The sequence below is a fragment of the Rattus norvegicus genome, chromosome 12 (assembly GCF_021556685.1).
Source record: "Rattus norvegicus strain SHRSP/BbbUtx chromosome 12, alternate assembly SHRSP_T2T, whole genome shotgun sequence".
Lineage (NCBI taxonomy): Eukaryota > Metazoa > Chordata > Mammalia > Rodentia > Muridae > Rattus > Rattus norvegicus.
Genome location: NC_141545.1, coordinates 51,349,802 through 51,365,904, shown reverse-complemented (window position 1 = coordinate 51,365,904; position 16,103 = coordinate 51,349,802). Strand labels below are relative to the sequence as shown.

The 16,103-nt window shown below is 53.4% G+C and overlaps 1 protein-coding gene across 10 annotated transcripts in view; it reads left to right on the top strand.

Annotated features, from left to right (window-relative positions):
• The window catches only part of Tpst2 (tyrosylprotein sulfotransferase 2), a 42,938-nt gene extending 30,081 nt beyond the window's left edge, over positions 1-12,857 (top strand). For 4 of the 10 annotated variants that reach the window (XM_087578130.1, XM_087578129.1, XM_087578131.1 and 1 more), the window contains 6 exons: positions 1,100-1,171; positions 4,896-5,807; positions 6,939-7,137; positions 9,295-9,345; positions 10,951-10,999; positions 12,401-12,848. In XM_087578130.1, the coding sequence (XP_087434256.1) occupies positions 1,100-1,171; positions 4,896-5,807; positions 6,939-7,137; positions 9,295-9,345; positions 10,951-10,992 (1,276 nt within the window). In that variant the 3' untranslated portion in view covers positions 10,993-10,999; positions 12,401-12,848. Of the gene's footprint in view, positions 1-1,099; positions 1,172-4,895; positions 5,885-6,938; positions 7,138-9,294; positions 9,346-10,950; positions 11,000-12,400 lie in introns of all 10 variants that reach the window. The other 6 variants (XR_015633942.1, XR_015633940.1, XR_015633943.1 and 3 more) reach the window with 4 other exon arrangements.
• Positions 12,858-16,103: the final 3,246 nt, after the last annotated feature.

The following is a 16,103-nucleotide window of genomic DNA, read 5'->3' as shown; positions in this document are numbered from 1 at the left end:
CCCATCAGTTGGTTCATGAGAACAAGTGAGCCTGTGTTCTTTGGAGGGTGATTGGTGCCAGCTGGGGGTTGGCAGACCTGGGAACACCTAGCTCTTCAAGAGCCTCCTGGGGGCAGCCAGGTTGCCTCCATCTTCTCTGGAAGCTTCCAGTGCCTCCCTGGATTGCTTAGTTTCTTCCCACGGGAAGTCAGTAACCAGGCCCAGGAATCCTGAGCCTGAGTGTCTTGTGGGGTAGGTGAGACCCTTCTCCAGCTGGATTTCCAGAAAAGGCTGCAACAGACAAACTAAATGATGAAGGTGAGGAGTGAGTGAATTCTCGGGAGAGGGAGATCTGAGATACAGGCAGCCACTCCTTGCTCCTTCCGGCTGTGACACAAATGGCGGTCCCTGCTGGTGTTCCGGGTCCTCCTGTATGGCCGAAGCCTCCTCACAGCCCCTGTGTACAGACAGGGCAACCGAGACTCTGGTCTCAGAGGTCAGGGACTTTTCCATCTCTAGAGCCACATTCTGTAGCATCCGTATCCCAACCTCTGAGACAGGACCAAGGAGGGTTGTAGAATGTCAGGTGATGCATGTGTGTCTGTGAAGCCTGCCTTCCCCATGCTCCTCCCAGGCTGCGAGTGCCCTCTTGGCTGTTAGGTCTGTACCTGAAGCACCGTGTGCAAGCTGAGTTATGAATGCTCACAGACCGAGATGGGAAACAGATTTCCTTAGTTCTAAAGTTAGCTGGTTAGAAAAGGTCTCTCTACTCAGTGAGGCTTCAAGACACACAGGCACTTACGAAGGCACTGGTTGAGTTTGGGTGGTGGAAGCCACGCATTATCTGACTGCAGGGAGTGCCATATCCGGGTACATGGCACTCTTGGAGCTGCACAGTGCCCAGCCTGGGCAACCATTCCTGGCATTCCCTGGGTAGTGACAGGCATGCTGTTGTATTGTTTTCTTTTCCTGATGCCCAGGGCTGAGAAGAGGGGAGAGGGTGGCAGGGACTCCCCGTGGCAGCAAAGGTCTCTCCCCTAAAGGCCGTCTGGTGCTGTGGGGAGCCCGAAAGGCCCTCTGCCTCAGCCTGCCCTGACACAGCATCTCCATTGCTCCACAGGACTGTCAGGGCAGGAAGCTGTGGTGACCAGGCTCGAGGACTGGTGCTTGGAAATGAGAGCCTCCAGGGGAGGTGAGTCTACGCTGAGACCCTGTAATCCTGACACAGCCCCTTAATGCCCCCCTGTTCCCGTCTCCAGCACTGGGTGGGTGGGGGGACTTTCTGTACAGCTGTCTATTAAATTCAGGAGCATCCAAGCCTGACTCACTCCAGGAGATGGACTGTGGGTCTAGGGCAGCCTGGGCACTGCTTGCTGCACCTCCTGCGGCCCTGTGCTGTTGTTGGAGATGAATTCCATTATCCCTGCTCCCCTCAGCTGGAGGAAGAAGTCTCTTCTCTACACTGTGGGCCAGCAAGCTGCAGAGGTGCGGTCTGAACCCAGTTCTGCGGAAGTCGTGCCTGCTGCCTTCACTGCTAGGGCAGCATGGCTCCTCCTCGGGCTGCCCTCTGTCTCGTCCCAGCTGCCTAAGAGAAGCGTTTTCTTCTGGAAAAGCATGGCTTGACCCTGGCTGTGCAACTCTGGGCATTCTAGAGTTATAAAACCACAAAGCGCGGGCAGGATGTTTGCTAGACCTTAGATTCTGAAACACACGAGTGACTTAATGAGGTACAAACTGGCCATTTGATAACCTTTGCCAGTCCTGTGTTCCCTTTTCCTTCTAGGGTCACTATGTCAGTCACCAACTGAAAGTGTACACACGCATGCACGCACACATGCTTGTGCACTTACACACGTGTGCACATTCATACAGCCCCATTCTGCAAGCAGCCTACAGTTAAATCATCCCCTGCCCCAACACATACACACACAGAGCACCTTTTCACCCCAAAGAACAGTGGTTCTAATTCCACCTAGAGTGTGCTTAGCAACTTCCAGGGTGTCCTGGCACAGCAGCCATTGCAGGTGGCAGAGTTTGGATCTCTGGTCCACAGGGCGAGTTTCTTGAACCACTTGAAGGCATCCTTCCATATCTGAGTGGCTGTGGCCTCGGCAGCCCGCTCTGTCCTCTTGGAATCAGTTTTGCCCATCATGGACCCAAATTTGAAGCAGGGGGCAGCCTCAGCATTAGCAGAAGGGGGTGAGCAGCTCTTTTCCAGGAGAGGCCCCACTGTGGTCTAGTGCTCAGCTTGCTGGCCCTGGGCAAGAGTTACCTGCCTTAGCAGGCACTTCTCAAGCATGCAGCCCATTAAGCCAGTGCAGTGTCCCAGATTGTCTGTGACAGAGCTGGAAACTTGACTTCCTCAGAGATGGTGTCCACCAGGAGCCCTGGCTGTGGCCACACTGGCCGCAGCCATCCTGGCCTCAACACATTGGCCTCCAGGCTTGAGACTGCTTCCTCATGGAGTGTTCATTTCTCACTTGCCATGCCCCTGTGGGTGGCAAGCTCTGAAACTTCTCCTGTGATGATTTCTGTCAAGCCTCAGGTGAAAGCCAATGTCATGCCTCTTCTCACCTCTCTATGCTCTCAGGTGTGATCTGAGACACTCGTGGCTCCTGGTCACACAGTCTCCACAGTGACTGTGTACTCTTCCAGGAACACTCTTCCCTGCCTACCACCTGTTAACACTCTGCTGTCCAGACCTCAGCTTGGGGCTCAGTTGCAGAGGCCTTTGCTGCTCCTCTCAGTGGACCTCTTACCCCCTCAGAGTGAGCCTACAACGCTGGCGGAGTTGGAAGTGATAGATGGAGATAAATCTGGACCCACCCAGCTGATTCCAGCAAAAGGCCAAAGGGAAAGCAGGGAACTCAGACTCAGAGAGACCCTAGGGTCAAGACAGAGAACACACAGCATCCCCCATTGTCTGTTCTGTCTTCTAGTGATCTGGGCAGGACTGAGAGTAGCTGGCTCCTCTTTTCATAGGAAGCCCCTGTCTGGAAAAGCACTACTGAGTTCCTACCCTCTGGTCAGCAAGGCCTTGAGGGAGGTTATGTTACCTTCCTGTTTCAAGCATTTCCCCAGCCACCTGGTCTGGAGCCTCCAGCACTGAGCCTATCTCCATCCCTGCAGCCCAGGAGTCCTCTTTCCGCTCCTCTCCCGGGCTGGGAGCATCGTGCCCAGACCCTGCTGTGGTCCAGTCCTGCTGCACTAGCTCCCAGCTGAGACACTTCCTCCCCTCTGGGTCCTTCCAGCAGCAGCCAGCTCATTATCACACTAAGCGTGTCCTCTGTGAGTTCCCTACTTCTTCACGAGGACCTGTGCTCTGGAGACTGCCATCCTGCCTTCCTGTCTCCTGGGCTTGGTGCATGGACCTGAGTGCCAACTTGATGAGCAAGTCCCAATTGCAGGTGGAGGGGAGGACAGAACCCCCCTGCCATGGGGCATGGGGCATGGGGCATGGGGGCAGCTCAGTCTGGACCCTGGCTTGGCTGCTTTCTCATTGGGTAACCATGGGTATCTCTCCTAGCCTCATTCCCTCCTCTGTGCCACGTCCTGGTCGTACAGACACTCATTCCATCGCTATTAACTGAGCAATAGTGAGCAAGCTCGTGCAGGGAGCTGAGAACACAGTCCCCTGTCCGTGCTGCAGGGAGCTGAGAACACAGTCCCCTGTCCGTGCTGCAGGGAGCTGAGAACACAGTCCCCTGTCCGTGCTGCAGGGAGCTGAGAACACAGTCCCCTGTCCGTGCTGCAGGGAGCTGAGAACACAGTCCCCTGTCCGTGCTGCAGGGAGCTGAGAACACAGTCCCCTGTCCGTGCTGCAGGGATCAGGCCTGTGGGCTATTCCTATGTGCGTACCTGCTTGCTTGCTTGCTTTTCTAATACAGGATCTCCTGTTTTTCAGGCTGGTCTCAAACTCCTGATCCTTTTGCCTTCACCTCCCACATAGCAGATGTCACAACCATTAGCCACCATGCCTGGTTTATGTGGTCCTGGTGGGGAGGGGGTCAAACCTAGGGCTTTGCGCTTGCTGGGCAGGCACAGTGCACCCACTGAGCTACATCCCCAGCTGTGAGCGCCTGCACCTACATTCGAGGCCATGGTTACCTGATATGGCTGGTAGGAAATTAAACCAAGCTTGGGTTGGAGGGGCCACAGCCAAGACTAAGGCAGTGACAATTTATTGAAAGCTATCCAACTTTGTGTACCCCATCAGAAACAGAATATAGTGGAAATTTGCCAGGATCAATACAGCTGTAGTTGCCGGGATACAATAATGTAAACTGTACAGGGCACATAAGATTAATGTCCGAGACCAATAATCATGTCAGAGAAACTAAAAATGGCCTGAACGCTGCCCAGCCTAAGGGAGTGCGTCGACCTCTCAGGACCTAGAAGGTACATTGTGCCCCAGGAGCCTCGGACTCGAACCTGAGAAACCTGTGACACGTGCCTCTCCAGACAGCTAGGTCAGGCATACTCCACGGTTCCCTGCACCCAATCCTTACTTACTTACTGACTGACTTATTTATTTATTTATTTATTTATTTATTTATTTATTTATTTATTTATTTATTTCACGCTGGCTTGAACTTGGACTCCCCCTGCCTCAGCTTCCCAACTAGCTTGTATATAGGCCTGTGATTGTGTTTCTAACATTTCAATAATGACCACCATCACTGCCCTCTGTTATCACATAGCCCACTCAATCACTGATACAGAACCCCTCCTCACTGGAGCCCCACAGCCATGGTGATCAGAGTCTTGCTGTCTACCTGAGGTTCTGAGGCCACCATGTTCCCCTGGGGGAAGGGGGAATAGTACCAAGTAGGCACCTACTTGACACTGAGCTCACCTTGTCCCAGCATCCTGTTTGTTTTGCGATGGGCCTGCTGACACAGTCCTTCTCTCCACAGATGTATACCAGGTGGGCCTGCTGACCCGTCCATGAGGCGGGCCCCCTGGCTGGGCCTGCGACCCTGGCTGGGCATGCGCCTGTCGGTGCGTAAGGTGCTGCTGGCCGTGGGCTGCGCTCTGGCCCTGGTGCTCGCTGTGCAGCTTGGGCAGCAAGTACTGGAGTGCCGGGCGGTGCTCGGGGGCGTGCGGAGCCCACGGAGGATGCAACCGGAGCAGGAGGAACTGGTGATGCTCGGCGCCGACCACGTGGAGTACCGTTACGGCAAGACCATGCCGCTCATCTTTGTGGGCGGCGTGCCACGCAGTGGCACCACCCTCATGCGCGCCATGTTGGACGCGCACCCTGAGGTGCGCTGTGGGGAGGAGACGCGCATCATCCCTCGCGTGCTGGCCATGCGGCAGGCCTGGACCAAGTCAGGCCGCGAGAAGCTGCGACTGGACGAGGCAGGTGTGACAGATGAGGTGCTGGACGCGGCCATGCAGGCCTTCATCCTGGAGGTGATCGCCAAGCACGGCGAGCCGGCACGCGTGCTATGTAACAAGGACCCCTTCACACTCAAGTCGTCCGTCTACCTGGCACGCCTGTTCCCCAACTCCAAATTCCTGCTAATGGTGCGTGATGGCCGGGCGTCCGTGCACTCCATGATCACACGCAAGGTCACCATCGCGGGCTTTGACCTCAGCAGCTACCGAGACTGCCTCACCAAGTGGAACAAGGCCATCGAGGTGATGTACGCACAGTGCATGGAGGTGGGCAGGGACAAGTGCCTGCCTGTGTACTATGAGCAGTTGGTGCTGCATCCCCGGCGCTCACTCAAACGCATCCTGGACTTCCTGGGCATCGCCTGGAGTGACACAGTCCTGCACCACGAGGACCTCATTGGCAAGCCTGGGGGCGTCTCCTTGTCCAAGTGAGTGGGGCCCCACAGCTCCTCCCAGGCCCCAGGCAGCAGGTCAAGTCTGCCCTTCCTGAGCTGTGCTACCTTAGGCAAGTGTCTGTGCCTCTCTGAGCTTCAGCATCCTTCTGTGTGATGGGGAAAGAGTTGGGAATTGGGTCTCTGGTCCCCTATAGCCGTCTTGGGCTGTTGAAAAGTGCAGACAGTACATGGAAATCTCCCACTGCAGACAGAAGGCCAGGCACCCACAGGAAGCGGACGTTCACGAGACCTTCAGGCTCAACACTAGTATTTGATATTTTCTTTTCTCAAGACTGAGCTGCCCATGCTAGTCGTAGATGTGACGAGTTATTTTTAAGGAAGCACAGGCAGGGCTGGCAGTATGGCTCAGCAAGTAAAGGGAATTGCTATGCAAGCCCAGAAGCTGAGTTTGGTACCCAGAACCTACATAAAAGTGGAAAAAGAGAAGCCATGCCACAGGGTTGACCTCTGACCTGTACACCTGCACCACGGACATGTCTGGCCCTTACACATCACACACACACACACACACACACACACACACACACACACACAAATAAGTAAACACATTGAAAAATAAATCGTGAATAAAAGAGGAGCTGGGGCTCAGTGGCTATAATGTGCTCGCCACTCGCCATGCAAGCATGACAGCGGAGTTCTGCATCTCTGGCACCCATGTAAAAGCTACACGTGGCTGTCTCGTGAACCCAAAGGGGTGGAAGGCAGATCCTGGAGGGTCACTGGCCAGCCTGACTGGGCACAGTGAAGTTGGCAGTCACAGGAGAGACTGCCAAAAAGCAGTGAAGTGATGGAGGGCATCCACACCTGGAGTCTGTACAAATACTCATGAATAGACATGTACACATGTACATGTGCACACATAGCATTGTACATGCGTGTATACACGTGAAGGAAGCTAGACAGCATCACTAGAGCACATGGCTCCTGAGCACAGCTCTGCTTTTTCCTATGTGCAGCTTCCATGAGGCATGGCATCCTGGCTGCACTCTGACAGCTGATGGGGAAGGGATGCCCAGGGACCAGGGATGCCCAGGCCTCTTACTGCCCCATGGCCTCTGAGAAGGGAGCACTCCCCAGCCTGACAAGTCTGCCCTCTCTCCCCAGGATTGAGCGGTCCACGGACCAGGTCATCAAACCCGTGAACCTGGAAGCTCTCTCCAAGTGGACTGGCCACATCCCCAGAGACGTGGTGAGGGACATGGCCCAGATTGCCCCCATGCTGGCCCGGCTTGGCTATGATCCGTACGCAAATCCACCCAACTATGGGAACCCCGACCCCATTGTCATCAACAACACACACCGGGTGAGTGTGTGCACACAGGAGTGTGAGAATAGGCTTTGGCTCAGTGGGGGCTCCAGTCTCTGGGCTCCTGAACCTTACGTGTTCTGCCTGACAGAAATAATGGACAGATGCAGGTTTTCTACTTTGATTTGGGCCAAAAGGGAGCTCAAGGCCCACAGGTGTCCTCTTTCCCTATTCCTCTCAAAGCAGATTCATTTGTGTCGCGGGTCTCACTTCACTGCCTTTCCTGTCTCCCTGGCTACTCATGTTCATGTGTAGTCCTGTTCACCCTTCCCGTCCGTCTCCCTGGCTCTGTGTGTGTGTGTGTGTGTCCCTTCAAGTCTTGAGAGCAAACATACAAAGGATGGACACACTATTACTGTCCCCTAAGTTATCGTGTTGATTTCTCACAGTGGAGCTGTTGAAATCACTGTTCCGTGTGGCTAAGACAGCTCAGGGGAGTAAGTGGCTTCGACACAGGCATTTTGTAAGAGCAGCTCACTGGCTCATGGTCGAATCTGCTTGGCGTCACCCAGCACTGTAAGCAGTTTGAGTAGTTGGCTTTATGTCAGTTAAAATTAAAAGGCCAGGTGTGCTGTGGTGTGCTGTGGTGTGCTGTGGTGTCCTGTGGTGTGCTGTGGTGTGCTGTGGTGTGCTGTGGTGTGCTGTGGTGTGCTGTGGTGGTAGAGTCGGTAACCCAGCATGCACGAGGCCCTGGGTTCCATCCCAAGTAACAGTAGTCTAGACCTAAAAGCAGAGCCCTCACAGAAACACAATAACAGAAATGGAGTGCACACTGAGGTTCCTGTGTGTGTGTGTGTGTGTGAGAGAGAGAGAGAGAGAGAGAGAGAGAGAGACAGAGACAGAGACAGAGACAGAGAGAGAGAGAGAGAGAGAGAGAGAGAGAGCGCAGTTTTGTGTGTGTGTGCCACAGGGACGGGTCTAAAGCTCCTAGGAAAGTCAGGTTCTGTTGTATAGAACAGGAATTCTAGTGAATGCTGCTATCAGATCAATCAGATCAATTGTTTGCACCTTTTTTATTTGAAATGAAACATTGCCCCATTTTCTCCCAAAGAGCCAGAAACATTTCCTCCTTAGGTCTCTGGTCTTGGCAAGGGCCCTGTCTTGATCTCCATAGCGTTGCAACTCCCTGTTGCAAAGGAACCCCGCTGAGGAAATGCCATGTGGGAGACAGTGGGCAGGCATGAGTGCCTGAGTGCTTTGGGCAGTCTGTCTCCCCATGGGCCCTGGACCTCGGTAGCTCTGTGATGACATTGTTCCCATGTGGTTGGTTACTGTGGCTGCAAGCCACAGGTAGCTGTGACACAGGAGCTAGGCCACAGTCAGGGCACTGTCCACACCCTTAAGGCTTACCCTCTGCCTGAGTACTTTCTCTTCTCTGTCGGAGCTGGCTGGTTTTACTTGTCCTTCGGGTCTCAGCCCTTATGTGGATGCAGCGACCCAGGGTCACTGCCAACCACACCCCTCTGCCTTCCTGGCACCTCCCATGCCTGTGCTGGTTTATGTGTACTGTTACCTGCAAATCATCGGTGCCCCTCTTGGGAAAAGATGCTGCAGGGGAACAAGAACTCTAGTCACCTGATTAACACTGTCCCATGTATGGAGAGTAAGAGGCACTCAGTAAATGTTGCTGAAGGAAGATGGGTAGATAGACTGATGGATGGATGAATGGGTGGGTGGATGGATGCAGATGGATGGGTGGATGGGTGGATGGACAGATGGGTGGATGCAGATGGATGGGTGGATGGGTGGATGGACGGATGGGTATGTGAATGGGTGGGTGGATGGTTGGACAACGGACGGGTGGATGGTTGGACAACGGACGGATAGGCAGGCAGGTGGATGGATGGGTGGGTGGGTGGATGGGAGTGGATGGATGGATTTATGGATGGGCGGGTGGGGAGATGGATGGATGGATGGATGGATGGACGGACAGACGGACGGATGGGTGGTAGGTAGATGGACAGACTGATGGATTTGTGATGGATAGATGGAATAATGGGTAGATGGGTAGGTCAATAGGACACATAGATGAAAGGAGGGTGTGGGTAAGAAGTGTGTGCCTGACAGTTGGGTAGAGGGACAGATAAGTCAGTGATGACCTGGATTTCACTCTCTGCCATTTTCTCCCACAGTGACACTTATGTTCTCTCCTAGGTCTTGAAAGGAGACTATAAAACGCCAGCCAATCTGAAAGGATATTTTCAGGTTAGAAATTCTGAGTGGGTTTCCCTGGCTGGGCCACAGCTCAGAGTTGGTTCATAGCTACTCTACGTTGCCATGGATGGATGGATGGATGGATGGATGGATGGATGGATGGATGGATGGATGGATGGATGGGTGGGTGGGTGGATGGGTGGATGGGTGGATGGGTGGATGGGTGGGTAGGTGGGTAGGTGGGTAGGTGGGTAGGTAGGTGGAATGGGAGGTGGGTGGGTGGATGGATGGATAGATGGATGAGCAAGCAGGGCAATGAATGACACGTCCCCTGTCATAAGCCTAGGTAGGACTGGGTCAGGGGTGTCTCTAAGTGACTCACCTAGCTACGGTCAATCCTAGCAGTCCTTTTCTTGAGCTCTCCTGCCCCTTGTTCTCAGGCTGGAAGGTGGCTCTGGAGTCTGAGGACTTTATGCTTCTAAATTAAACACCATCCACTTAAAATGACAGTTGCCATGCACATCCCCCGACATGCTTCTTCTGTATCAGGAAATGAGAGCTGCGGGGTCACAGGGTGTGTGTTTCCCTCCGCCTCCCACAGCCGGGCCACCATCCTGAGGTGTCCCTGAGGGCCACCGTCCTGGGGTGTCCCTGAGGGCCACCGTCCTGGGGTGTCCCTGAGGACCATGGTGCAATGTCAGGGGCAGTGGAGCCCTCACCGCTGCCAGCACAGGCTGCTCCTCAGGGGCTGAGCTGCTGTCCTTCAGGTGGCGGGACGATCCTGAGACAGTCAGCTTGCAAGCCTGTTTGGTTTTTGCGTGCAGATGCTGCGCCTTTGTACCTATGGTTACATGTCCAAGGAAGCCAGATGCAAACTTCAGGCATCTTCCTTGATCTCCACACATGGACCCTTTCCACCTTGTATTGTGAGAGTCTCTCAGTGAATCTGGGGTTCACCAATTGGGCTGCACCAGCTGGCCACTGAACCTCAGGCATCCTCCTGCCTCTGCCTTGCCAGCTGTTTGCCCCCTTGTCTAGGTGGTGCTGGGATCTGAACTCAGGCTGGCATGCCAAGCACACCCGCTGAGTCGCTTCCCCAGCCTGTGTTTCATTCATTTTAGAAAAATGGACTAGCCCACGAAGTCGCCACTTTAATGGTCAGGTTACCCTGTCTGAGTTCAGGGACAGCTGCTTTTTGCTGTTGCCCTCTTCGGCCCACCCGTACACATTTTGTGCTGATTGTACTTCCGTGGCCTGCTGACAGGATTTCCCTGTCTGCTGGGGGAGGTGCTGGCCCTTTTGGATGACCACATCGGGCTTACTGAGTGCCTAGCCAAACCGTATCAGATGCTTTCTTCCCACGAGTTCTAGATGTCCTATGTGGGGACCAAAAACCAAAACAAACACCAAACACCAAACGTGTTCTCTTAGATCACAGCTTTAAGGACTGGGTTGGCACTGGGGGTGGAGGCCTGGGGCTGTGGAACAGATGGCTACAAACAAAATATGGCCCTGTCACCTAGGAGATCCTACGGATACAGCTACAGTCGTCTGTCTTAAGCACAGTGTGTCCTCGTGTGCCCCCCAGAAGGGAAAAGCAAACCCCCACACCCACCACTTGAGCTTGAAGTCTTCCGTCTTCCTGTCTCCCTGCAGGTGAACCAGAACAGTACCTCCCCACACCTGGGAAGTTCGTGATTTCCAGGTGAGCCTTCTCACTGCACCACTGAGGCTGCCAGCCCTGGCTGCAGTGCCCGTCTTTTAAGCCTTCTCTCGGATAGGTCTACTAAGGTGGACAGCCCCATCCCCATCTCGTTTCCATGGCGACTGGCTAGGGACCTATTTATAGAATAGAGGCTTACTCTGGGCTCTGGATTGGGGGTCGGGAGGGGGTTAGTAGGGACCAATGCTAGACCAAAGCAAAAGGAGGCTTCTCATGCTGGGAAGGACATGGAGGACCATGGAGATAGAGATCCTAAGGCACACCTATCATGCTCGCCCGTGTTAACAGCCTCAGCCTTGGCTCAGGGCATACAGTTGTTCTCACAGTACTCATCCTTGGGCTCCTCCAAGAGTGCATGAGGTGTTGGGCCAGAGGCACATAGGTGACAAGACACAGCTCCACTCCTACAGAGAGCCCACGGCCTTCTGTGTCACACAGCAGGAGGCTGGCTTCCTCCAGTCCTGTTTGCAGCCTTGGCTCTGTCAGAATGACTTTAAGTGCCTGTTTCACTAAGAGGTAGGGAAGGGATTTTGAGCTGGCATGTGCAGTCTCTTGACTATCAGGACTCCCTCAGTGGCTCTGCTGATGGCTTCATTCCAGAGAAAAGGACATGGAAGAGAACCCCACCCCCTGACTGCTGCTTCCTTCACCTCCTGCTCCTGTTAGGGTCCTCAGTCAGCCTACAGCCGGTGCTAACCTGATTGGCTGTTTAAATGAGATGCGACATATAGGGTTCAGTAGCCAGCCTGGCGTGGATTGGCTTGGAATGGTTGTATCAATGCCTCTTTTCTCTGAAACTCATCATTTTTTGGAGGGTCGGGGCTGTTGAAGCTAAGGCTTCACGCACATTCAGGCAACAGATGTACCAAGGAGCTGTCTTCCTGCCCTCTTACTTTGAGATGGGACCTCACTTATGCCCAGTGTGGCCTTCAACTCACTCTGTAGCCTCAACAGCCCTCAGAGAAGATAGTTGAGGCCAGATTAAAATGTAGGTGAGAACCCAAGAGCCAGTTTTAAATATAGATTCTCCCAGGCCATCTGGAGAGAGAGAGAGAGAGAGAGAGAGAGAGAGAGAGAGAGAGAGAGAGAGTGTGTGTGTGTGTGTACTGAGCACTCCTAGGAACAGAGACCTCTGTGGGCACCTGCACCTACATGTGCACAGACACACTATAAACAAACTAGGTCCCGTGTTGTTATGCACATCTTTAATCCCATCACTCAGGAGGCAGGGTGAGCTGTATCTCTGTGAGTTCTATGCCAGCCCGGTCTATATATGACGTTCTAGTACAGCCAGTGTTATGCAGCGAGACCTGTCTCAAAAATAAACGAGCAGAAACGCTGTGTTTCAGCATCGCCCGCACTGACACCACCTCCCCTTCTCAGTCTCCACAGGGCTCAGATGCCTGAGTCCTCGACCTGCACACGGAAGCTGGACTAACCCAAGCACATGGCTCTCGGTCATGCCAGGATGGAGCAGTCATACATCTCGGCAGAAGCTAGCTCAGAACCTCTGTTCTGGGCAACACCGAGGAGGGAGAGACTACTTCGGTTTCAGAGACTTGGGGATTTTCTATTTTTTTTTTCTCCTTGAGAACTTTTTTTAAAAGAATTGAATTTGCTATCTTCCCTAATGGACAGGCTCCTTGGTGACCTCATCTCCTGGGATAAGACCTGTGACCCGTGCCTCTCCTTGACTGGACGCTGAACTCAAAGGATCTATTTAAGAGTTTAATATATGGGCTCTCCTCTCTTTAGTCCTACTCAGTTTCACAGAGAAAAGAAATTAATTATTTGAATAAAGTAGACAGGCTGCTGTCTGTGCCTTACTTCACACAGTGAATAGATGTCTTCTCTTCCCTCACAAGCGGAAACTGGTGACACGGGAGAACATGCCAATGCTGCCACAGGCACTGCTGGCTCCCGTCACCCCCACAGTAAATGAAAAAGTGAGATCACAGGCAGAGTCCAGAAGGGTCAGTGTGGGAGGTAAAGTTTGTGTGCACATGGGTGATTCTCTCCACAAGGATGAATGACAACAGGGACAGAGCGCTCAGCTCAGCTGTTACACCTGGGTTTCGTTGGAGATGAAGCAAGCAGACATGATACACATCTACCAGCCCCTCTGCAGAATGTGGCCCGAGGCTCCCTCCACCCTCTGGAGGGTGTGGCCCGGGGCTCCCTCCGCCCTCTGGAGGGTGTGGCCCGGGGCTCTCTCCGCCCTCTGGAGGGTGTGGCCCGAGGCTCCCTCCGCCCTCTGGAGGGTGTGGCCCGAGGCTCCCTCCGCCCTCTGGAGGGTGTGGCCCGAGGCTCCCTCCGCCCTCTGGAGGGTGTGGCCCGAGGCTCCCTCCGCCCTCTGGAGGGTGTGGCTCGGGGCTCCTTTCTTATTTGTTTTTTTTTTTTTTGTTTTTTTTTTTTTAAGACCTTCTAGATACTTCTTTCGGGGAGAATGTACTAGTTAGTACCTTGGAGATGATCTCTCTCGGGCCGCCAAAGACCCATTTTAGCCTTGGGCCTGCCGATTTCGCTGTACATCGTGGTCCCTAGACGCTCTGTAACCAGCTGGGCCAAGAACAACTTCATAAGGGCTGAGAAGCGCCCACACCTGGCCTGACTTCTTGGGAGCAGCTGTGAGGCTTAGGAAGGCCATGGCTTGCAGCATCCTGGGATTATGGATTTTGGAGGCAGGCTGACTTTTGCGTTGCTCCCATACCTGACAAGCAAGGACAGATTTACCTTGGCCCGTAGTTTCCATCATGGCAGGACGCATGTGGACAGATTTCAGGTCACAGTGGGATGTGATGCTGAGAAGGGAGTCCCAGGGCCCAAGGGGTCGTCCCTTTCCCTTCCTCTTGAGTCTGACCCCCAGCTGTGGGATGCTGATGCCCACATACATATGTGTAGGGGTCGGAAAACAACCTGTGGGAGTCCATTCTGTCCCACCCCATGTAGGTCTGGGGACTGAACTCAGGACATCAGACTTGGTAGCAAGCACCTTTGCCTATGGCTTCTGTGATTTTTTTCTGGTCGTTCAGCAACGTCCTCAGTTTGCCGGGCATGCTTCCTTCCACTTGACCCCCATCCTGCTGGCATCAGGCATTCCTGGTCTCCGTGCATACACATCCATGGAGCCTACCCCCTGTGTCTCTGCCAGGCACTTACAGGATCAGCAAGGTGTGGCTAATAATGCCGGAGAAAATTGTTGATGGCTTGGTCTGCTTCTGGTCAGTTGAGCCAGGCAAAGTGCACCGTAGTGAGCTGTCACATTGAGCCCAGGCTACAATGTGACACCCTGTCTTGAAGTTTTTTAAATCTTTTTTTAATATTTAATTCTGTGTGTGTGTTTGTGGGCTCAGGCACGTGTGGGATACACACTACCACATATGACTTTACATGGGTGCAGAGGCCCCAAACTCATGTCCTTCATATGAGAGAATCTAGCAAAAGTTTCCGGTGTCCTACTGTGTCAGGCGTTGTAAGTCATGGAGAGGAGCTTCAAAGTACACAGGCAGCAGTGAGTTCGATCCTTGGGATCCATGTTAAGCTGGAAGAAGAGGCCCAACCCCACCCTGCTATCCTCTGATCTCCACACACAGAAGAGATGGGCCTAATGGAGATTCCTCCTCAAGGTGTACATCCAAGCGGCTGATGTCCAGCCACAGAAGGAGTCACGGCTGTGACTGTACACCTGCCCATGCACCCAAAACACTGGTTACGGAGTTTTTGTCAACTGCTACTGGCCTGCCTATGCCATCAGCTCCTCCAAAAAGCTTAATAATTTCCATTTTAAGACGCTGGTGAGAGGGTCTGTGGGTAAGAATCCTTCCTGGGGGAGGTGTGAACAGTGTCCTTAGATCCTGACAAACCAAGATCCCACTGCAGTTCCTGGGAACGGAAATGTAAGAAGACCTTACAGAGGGTTGGGGATTTGGCTCAGTGGTAGAGCGCTTGCCTAGCAAGTGCAAGGCCCTGGGTTCAGTCCCCAGCTCCGAAAAAAAGAAAAGAAAAAAAAAAAGAAGACCTTACAGAGCTTGGGTTGGGGGCTGCTGGCAGTAGTGTAAGTGCCTCAGAGCAGACACAGTGGGAAGTCCTCACAGGTAGGATAGTAGCTTCCCTTAGTCTTTCCTGCCCTTATCCGGCCCCTCCTTGGGACCCCAGACCAAGTACAGGTAGTTCAAAATTTCAGACAATTGCTTGGGAGTGGCTCAGTGACTTCTCACTCTGAGGGAACGTCGATCGATGGTCAACAAGCCCGGGGTATGGTGATCATTGGTGAGCAGACACAGCTGGTCTCTTGCAGATAGCTACACTTAGGCTTGGAGAACAGCACCTCACAATAGACACTTTGCTACAAAGCACAGTGATGTTCATCCCAGGAACCACATGGTAGAAAAGGAGAACCAACTCCTTCAAGCTGACTTTTGACATCTACATGAGTACTGTGGCATACACTGGTGTCCCCCCCCCCCCCCGCCCACACACACACAAACAAAACATATAACACACAATACAAACCCATCTGTTTTAGTTAGGGCTTTACTGTTGTAAACAGAAACTATGACCAAGGCAGCTCTTATAAGGACATTTAGTTGGGGCTGGCTTATAGGTTCAGGGTTCAGTCTATTATCATCAAAGGCAGGAGCAGGGCAGCATCCAGGCAGGCCTGGTGCTGGAGGAGCAGAGAGTTCTACATCTTCATCTGAAGGCTGCTAGGGGAAGACTGGCTTCTAGGCAGCTAGGATGAGGGTCTTAAAATCCACACCCACAGTGACACACCTACCCAACAAGGCCACACCTCCTCCAATAAGGCCACACCTCCTACAACAAGACCACACCTCCTCCAACAGGGCCCCACCTTCTCCAACAAGGCCACACCTTCTCCAACAAGACCACACCTTCTCCAACAAGACCACACCCGCTACAACAGGGCCACACCTCCTCCAACAAGGCCACACCTCCTCCAACAAGGCCACACCCACTCCAACAAGACCACACCCGCTACAACAGGGCCACACCTCCTCCAACAAGGCCACACCCACTCCAACAAGATCACAACTTCTAATAGTGCCACTCCCTGGGATGAGCATAT